The following is an 8,599-nucleotide window of genomic DNA, read 5'->3' as shown; positions in this document are numbered from 1 at the left end:
AGTGTGTGTTTGTGTGTGTGTATGTGTGTGTGTGTGTGTGTGTGAGTGTAAGAGAGTGGGTGGGTGGGTAGGGGGTAAAATCATGCACATGTGTGAGTGTGTGTGGGCTTTTCTATAAAGAAATGAAATACTTTTTGTTGGTCAATGGCTAATTAGTGACTGCATGGCATATGGGCGTCCATTCACAATTAGGAGTCTTAACAGGATGTCAGAATTTGGCACATGAAAGTAGCAGTGACACTCAACAGAGTAGGAGCGCTGATCAGGGATAGGTATTGTTTGAAAAAGGTCTAAACACCCATGCTAAAGCCAAAACTATGCTTTTTTTGACATCTCAAATTGAGGAATAAATTGTTGTTTTTTTCAAAAAAAATTCAATCTGTCCACAATTTCAGTTTGAAAAGGACATAATCTGAATAAAATACTGTGTAAATCTGGAAAAAGCTAATCAGAGAATAAGTAAACAAGACTATGACTCAGTACCTGATAGCTGTTTGTGCCCGAACGGTATTGAAATTTAATTACAAATTCTAGTACTGATATTTGCCTGATGCTGAAGAGAATATTATGATTGCGGCTCTCTCAGTCATTTATCACAGTTATGGGAATCAGACACAGACTTTATAGATTTGGATCCATTTAAACCCTGTAATTGTTGACTATGTGTGATGAAACAATTGTTTTTTAATTTCCCTGGGGTAATATTTATTCCACTGAATTCTCCTGCCTGTTTTCAAACTCTCGTTATTCTTTTCTGGAAATAGAAGCACAACTGAGCACAACTACCAAGTATCTGAAACATTTCACTTTGGCCAACTGAAACAAAACCATTATTTCTTCACACAGTATTTTCCTCACTGCAGTCCGACACGACTGAAACCTCCCCAAACTTTAACAGGCGCCCTACAATGTACCACAATGTACCTCAAATTATTATAATTTCCACCATATGGGGTGTGAGTGCGGGCCTTTTCAAACCCTATAACATCACCTAGACCCAACTCCAGCCAAACCCCCCTCGCCATTAAAACACGATACAACTCAAAACTACAGAGACCACTTCCTGGTCTGTTACACCAATCAGTCATGTTCAGCCTCTATCACTAATGGCCTCGGGGCTGGACACAGAATGAGGTGTGAGGAAAATCACCCTCACTCTGGAAAACGTTGCTCCATGTGGAGTCCACTTTTCTCCATGTCAACTGTCAGAAATCCAGACTGACATGGTAAGTATTTGAATCTGACCTCCTAGAAAATGTTCTGCCTACCAGAGCATATTAAGCAAGCAGCTCATATTGGAACTAATACAAATTATTTTATTCCATCATTACTCAACACTACAAAAATGTAGTTATATATATTAAAGTTATATTTAAAATATTATGTATCATTTAAGATTATTTAACCAACAGTTTCTGTTCAATATACATATATAATATGTCTCTCAAAATGACTTTGATTTTCTTTTTGAATACAGCTTAATTTTATTACATAAGTATATTTGTATATTATAGTTTTATAAACTGTAATGGGCAGATTTATTTTATACAATATATAACAGTAATCTAAAAAAAACATCCTTTAAAATATGCATTTATATGGATTTGTATATGGATTTTATTGTTTTTGTTTAGAAATACGCAAGGGGTCAAAGGTTATTTGGTTAGTAAATACTGAGGCAATTTTGATATACATTTTTTAAAAGTCAATTTTCCATCTTTTGTAACAGATTCCAAAACGAAGTGAAAAACATATCAGTCAGATTTAGATTTATAGCAGTAAAAATAAAAGGAGGAAAACGTTTTTGTGGCTTTATGTTAGAAGATCATCACCTTTCTGAACTGATTGAAAAGAAGCATTTCACAAATGACCCAATCTTAAAGACCAGCATAATTCTCTCTCATTTTCTGTTGTCATCACTTTTTACCATTATTTTTTACCCCTTATTTGCGCTGTTTACTTATTGCCCTTGTGCTGCTGCCCTTAAAGGATTTATAATATATTTTAATAGCAATCCGATCTGGCATGGCCTTTAGTGTCAAGACTGTAGGTCAGCTAATTGACAAGCTTTCAAAATATTGATGGAACTTGTGGACTGGTGTTTTTCCTCAAATAGAAATGCATAAATTATCTTTTCATAAATCAAATATAGGGGGACAAGTCATTCAGTTTCTAGGATGTTACTCTGGCTCTTGGATTCAAAGCTGTGTAACTGATTAGTGCAAGCACACTCTTCATTTTAAAATAACAACTGCTTGTCCTGCTACAAGACAACAACAGCAAATCTTCTCATTTTAACGTCATCAAGGAACTGAAGATGCAAAATAAAAGACTTGTGTGTTGCTCATTCCAGCCCACGTCATGGTGACAAAACCGTGACAATCAGAGCCATTGTGCCATGGAAAGCTGAGGTTTTTCAGTTTTCTGCGGTGGCTCTCAAGTCTCATATGAAACCCATCACTCCATGAAGTCCCCTTAAAGCCATAAAACAACACAGAAATTCATTAAATCTTTGCCTCATTTTGAATGCACTATTTGTGGCTTTTCCATTCCCATAATGGGCTCATATGCACACATGCAAACGAGAGAAGGGGTTTGGATGGAGAGACAGACTGGGTGGAGAGGAAAGACAGAGAGAGCAAGACTGGATCATTCAAGATAAAAGTGATTGGAAACACACATGAATGAGTTTGTCTCGTAGAAGACAATGCTCTTGGAGCACCATGCTCGGGAGAGCACTGATGCGTTGTCTATGAAGTGTCTCCAGCATGCAGATAGCCAATGTCTGACAGCAAATATATGACACACGACTCTCATCCATCTGCTAAAATCGCCTGCAGTTCGTGCTTATTTCTCTATCCAAGACATGTGGAAGCAGGCGGAGTATCACAACGCACAAATTGCTGTCGGATATGAGAATATGAAACCATGAGTCTTTGGCAAAGGCTATGTTTTTATTACTTATTGTGAGATTCTGACTAGGCATTTGAAAATGTTTTATATTGATTATGGCTGAAATATAAGCATGCAAAGGTCATAAGTGTCTGGAAGGGAGAGTCGATAAAGTAATAATACAATGTAGATTAATTGGTGATATACTAAGATTAAATTAATGATCCATGGAAATATTTATATCCATATGAATCGCAGAAACATGATCCTGTTGACCCAAGAGCTGAAGATGATGTGAGAAACTACTCACAAGATAAAATGACAGGGTTGCTTTTCAGCTCCTGTCATACACAGTGTGTGTGTGTGTGTTTCCAGATGTGACAGTTGACCTCTGTTCACTGACAGTCATGTGAGGAGGACTTGCTTGTTCCACATGGATGACTTCTTGCTGTCACTGACACACACACGCACACACACACGCACACACACCACACTCTAGTACATCCAGCGGTTTCTCTGTGGGTCACTGCAGATGACAACAAACAGATTTCTCCCAATTTCTCTCTCAGATTCAGTGACAACAGGGGTGTCATTTTTCAGTGATTTCACCCACGATCACGTTGCTGCTGTCTCTATTGTTGTTGATAATCCTTCTAACTCTTCTCCACCTCTAGTTTCATCTATGTCTACTTCTATCCAAAGTAGAAATATGTAAAAGTTAAAAATCAACAGAACCAGTATTTTTAGACCTGGTTTAACTGGATCACCTGTCCTGCAGTAATTTGTTAAAGGACATAGGTCAACAATGTTTTAAGGAAGTCACAGATTGCAGCTCACGTCTGTATTTGACAACCTGGGAACGAGAATGGGCTAGTGTGTAGGAGAAACTATGCTGACCACAAAACACAAAAATCAATCTACAGCCAGTGTTTGGTTTGTTTGTTCTGGGCTACTGTACAAACATGGCAGTTCAACATGGCGGACTCCATGGATTCACTTTTAAATCCAAATATGCCAAATATTGTCTGGTTCTAGCTTCTTAGATCTAAGGATTAGTTGCTTTTCTTTTTTTGATACATGATAGTAAACTGAACAGCTTTAGATTTTATGCTGTTAATCAAACTAAACAAGAAATTTGAATACTTCACGGTTGGCTCAAACAAATGTGTCTTTTATCTAAAAACAATATTAACTGAGATAATAATCAGCAGATTGATCCATAATGAAAACATTTATTAATCATTAGTTAACGTATGCCTAATCTAACTTTCACAGACCATGTTAGTGTCGCTGCCATGTTACAGCACTAACAAAACTACAGCATTAAAGCCTAACAGCTTTACAGCACCAGTCAGGCTAATTAAAACACACAGAAACACACATAAAACATGGCCTGGAAACACCAGGTCTGCCACAGGTATTTCCACATAAAGACATCCTCCACACTAAAGGAAGAATACAGAGAAGTTAGAAGCTAGACACGAGGGAAGAAAGAGCAAGAGAAGGTTGTGGGAGGAAGAACAAATGTGGTCTAGAGAGACAGCGGAGGACGAGGGACATGTAAAAGAAGAGTTGTAGAAAAGGAAGCAAAGTGTAAACCTGCATGTGCATGTGGTGCATGTGTGTGTTATGAGGAAGCTAGAGAGGAAGCTTAGCAGCATGCTAAAATTATCAGTGGTGAAAGTGTTTCCATATGTCACACAGCTATGGGGGGGTTTAAAAAAAAAGTCACAAGAAGATTAAACTACATCAGCGTTTGTTTTTCAGTGCTCATCATCCTGTCAAACCTGACTCTCTCCTTATGGCACCTTTAATGCTCACACAGGTCCGAAATAGTATTCTGACACTGGGGAGAGGTTTGAGCTAAGCTGGGACCTTCTCCAGGAGCTTTGTGGAACATCTGGAGATGATCAGGATTCAGCTTCATCCAGAACTAAATCCCTCTTCTTTAGGGCCTTAAACTACACCCAAATGATAGCTCTGGTCAGCCTCAAATCAGTTGCTGTCAGTGCGACAGTAGCCGACGAACATTTTATGTGCCGCCATGTATAGAACTGCAAAAACAGCATCATTGTGATGTGCAGATTATGAATTAATTGGATCAGTCAGGTTTATACGTGAAAAATGTATTAGAGTAATCACTAAGAACAAGGTGGGAATGTTAATGTCACGTTGAAGTGTATAAATGGTGTTAAGATGACTGTCAAGATGATGAAGTGCTCCTCAGGGACCCCACTAGCCTTTTGATCTACAGTGCAGCATGTTGGGAGAATATTGGCTTATGGTGATCTGACAGTGTATGGCTGTCCAGTCTATTGACAAGGAGACATCAGCATTTCTGCACAGGGACACCACTGCTGCTCTTCCTGCAGTACATCATCCAGAGATGGCATCCGAAGCTTAATTGGAAAGGTTTTAAAACTTGTTGTATTATTTAGCATAATAAGTAATTGAAAATTAATTTAAAAATCTATCATTGGGCATTATTGGGTGAGAGCAGGGATATTGTTAATGGGTTTTGAACAGCTGCTGTCTAAATATAATATAACTAGGAAAGATTTTTGAAAGTTGGAGTTATATAATAACAGGAGATAGAAAGATTCTGGAGATATGGCGATTAAGCTGGACTGCCTAGAGGTAGAGACATTCAGGTTTTATAATGAGTGTAGAAATCATCAATCCCCAAACTATGAGAGTGTTAAGTTCACGTGGGAAAAAAAGATATTCAAGCCTGGAGGAATGCAGTACAGTCATGGCACTCCATAGCCCGGGACATTCAACCAAATTTTATGATGGGGCTTAGTGAGGATGATAGCTGTTGGAGATGTAACAAAGAAAGGGGCACGTTGGCCCACATGCTGTATGAATGTGTAATGACATCTGGTCATGTCAACAGATGATAGAAGTTCAGTGAGTGGTTCACTGGGGGTCCTATGCAGCTCACCAGTGGAGGCTAAGCTGTCCTCACAAGCAGATTCTTGGGTGAAACTAGACCTCATATGTCAACTTTAAAGAAAAGGGAGATGAGCTGGCTAGGATAGATTCTTTATCCACAGTCAAATGTTTTTTAGAAATATCTGAGGTCCCTATCTGGAAGTGATAAGTAAAGATGATCACCATGACATATGGTCATATTTATGTGTCCCATCCCTGTTCTCTGAACTTGAGGTGTAATATTGTATCACAGCCCTGTGTTACACACTGTCAAGAGAAATGTGCATGTTCTTTGTTTTTTTTAATAATCTGTACAGTATATGTGTAATGTAGCCTATGTTTAAATACTGAAATATTTGAAAAGCAATTCAAAAAAAGGTTTAATAATAAAATAAAAAAACGCTTAGCATAGTCCTAGTGGGACTTAAAGCATGTTTGTGCCATCCAATAGTGAATTTATAGTCAGTGTAATAGTGTTTATAACGCTCACATTTAGGCTCTGTTGGAGTCTGTTGGACCTATAATATGACTCATATTAGTGGTTTAAAAAGTCTGTGCAAAACAACCTAAACTTGGGTGCGCATTTGTGTGTGTTTGGCTCTTCCCTACCTGTACCACTCCAGTCCTTTATCATAAAACCTGTCGAAGAAGTGAGGCTCCGCGCCGACCGCTCTCACGTCCGGGTGGATGCGCAGAAACTCCAGCAGAGCGCGGGTTCCTCCTTTCTTCACGCCAATTATAATCGCCTGCGGAAACCTTTTGGAGCCGAAAGTGTTGGACACGGGGATGCCGTTGCTCTGGGCGCCCTCCTTTGCGCTGTCCAGCTGCTCCGCCGCGTCCACCTGCTCTGCGTCCGCGGAGGCTGTGCTGTTCCGTTGAGACGGCGCGTCCGGGAGGAAACGCGGCGATGGTCGCAGGTCGTCCAAAATGCGACGACGATCGTCCAAAATGTCATAGTCTAATGGTCGCTGGCTGTATAAAGTTCTCGGAGCCGAATCGCAGAATCCGGTGAGGCAGTAGAAGAAGTAGGTGAAGATCAGGACCATGGTAAAAAACACTGGGACTTTGGACAGCACCTTGCCAAAGTTGAACCTGACTCTGCATCCACTACATCCCATGAGTTGATCTCCTGCTCGATGCCAAAGTGCCAAAACGGGGAGAGCATGCTTCTTCTTCCTACATGGATCGGAGTTGATAATTTGTTAAATGTATCTCGCAGAACCTGTTGCGCAAAAGTGAGGCATCACATGGAGAGCTTCTGGCATTGGTGGAAGGGCACAGAAATGATCCTCATAATCTTTATCTCTTTTTTTTTCTCTCTCAGAAAAGACAACATTTATTCCGTGTCAGTCGAGAAAGTTATGTCATTTATCAGGTCAGGTTTATTTGCAGTCAGAGGAGCAGCCTGCTGTATCTGTGCGTTCTGAGGTCTACTAATCTCTCATGGAAGGTTTCTCCTCTGCTTTTCCTACGCCCTTTTTTACAAGTCTCCACCCCTCCCTCTCCTCAAGCTATAGATAAACATGCCTACATATAGACGCTCGCTTATGTTTATTTCTATATGGCAAAAACATTTTTCTAACATAAATTATGATATGGATTATTAACATGCATACTAAAACTTTATTGGGAAAACTTGGTATGCTTAAAGTTAATTGCATACCCTCTCTTACACAAAAATGTTTTCCTAACATAAAATTTTAATTAAAGATCCTGTGTAACAAAGAATTTTATCAACTACAGGCACATCAGTGTTTTACAAATGTAAGCTGACCCCACAGAGGAAAATCCTCCTTGCCCCTTTGAACCCGTGTGATAGATGTCTCAGTCAGCCCTGTGAATAAGAGAAGCCCCGAGGACGTCTATCCAAAACCTCTTGTACTCTCCCTGCACCCTGAGACTCAACACTGAGGCAACGCGTAGCCGACATGGTGACAAGTCTCCCAACACAAAACTCCGCAACAATGGGCCTGAAGTGAGGAGGGGCCCGTGCGACCGCCCTGCCCCATAAATACAGTATTGGAGGCAGCATGTGTCACCTTTTTGGGGCTGTACAGGAAGGATCAGCACCAGGATATTCCCCCAACTCTGTAAAGTTAGCGCACGTATAGAGTTTCTTCTGGCAAAAAGATGGAGTTGAGACTTTGAACCTGACTAACACACCAAGCAGCTGTTTGAATGGGTGAGGGGATGGAAAGAGAGCGGGGAGAGGTAAAGGGGAGCTGAGGTAGATAATCTGTCTGAGAAAGCGGTGCACACAGACTCACACTCGGCCCCGGGGCCACAGTATGTTTCAGACAGAGATAATAAATGAATCTGGCAAACACGCTGTCTTGGCTAATTGAGGATTTTAAATGTTATCTGCTTTTCCTCTATATCCTGAGAGAAAATAGAGATTGCTTGCTTTAAACTTTACTTAAAGGAAAAGTTGGACTTTTTCTAAACATGCTAACTCAGCTTAGCACAGAGCAACAAAGGGAAACAGAAAGCTTGGCTCCAACCAGTCGAGACTCCAGGAATTTTCTGTGCTGTCTTAATTTGAATACTTAGTACACTTCTATGTACACTATGCACAATACTTACTTGCGTAGTACGCTAATTTCAGCTGGTCTCAAATCGAGCACGGCCATTGTGCACTTACCGGAAATGACGATTGCAACATTTTACTGCGTCACCTTCTTCTACGGTGAATTGCAACCGGACAGAGCATTAGCACCAATACCGGCTTCTTTTTCACTGGATTTCGTCACGATATTAATCAAAAATGAACCTG

General features: G+C 40.2%; 1 protein-coding gene across 1 annotated transcript in view; it reads right to left on the bottom strand.

Moving 5' to 3' along the window:
• LOC118323126 (heparan sulfate glucosamine 3-O-sulfotransferase 6-like) overlaps positions 1–7,228 on the bottom strand; it is a 13,535-nt gene extending 6,307 nt beyond the window's left edge. The window contains exon 1 of the mRNA XM_035655059.1: positions 6,436–7,228. Within this exon, the coding sequence (XP_035510952.1) occupies positions 6,436–6,944 (509 nt within the window). The 5' untranslated portion in view covers positions 6,945–7,228. The remainder of the gene's footprint in view (positions 1–6,435) is intronic.
• Positions 7,229–8,599: the final 1,371 nt, after the last annotated feature.

Source organism: Morone saxatilis, unplaced genomic scaffold (genome assembly GCF_004916995.1).
Source record: "Morone saxatilis isolate NCDOM2014 unplaced genomic scaffold, NCSU_SB_2.0 Contig14, whole genome shotgun sequence".
Lineage (NCBI taxonomy): Eukaryota > Metazoa > Chordata > Actinopteri > Moronidae > Morone > Morone saxatilis.
The sequence above is the reverse complement of the archived record's forward strand: the minus strand, read 5'-3'. Positions and strand labels throughout refer to the sequence as shown.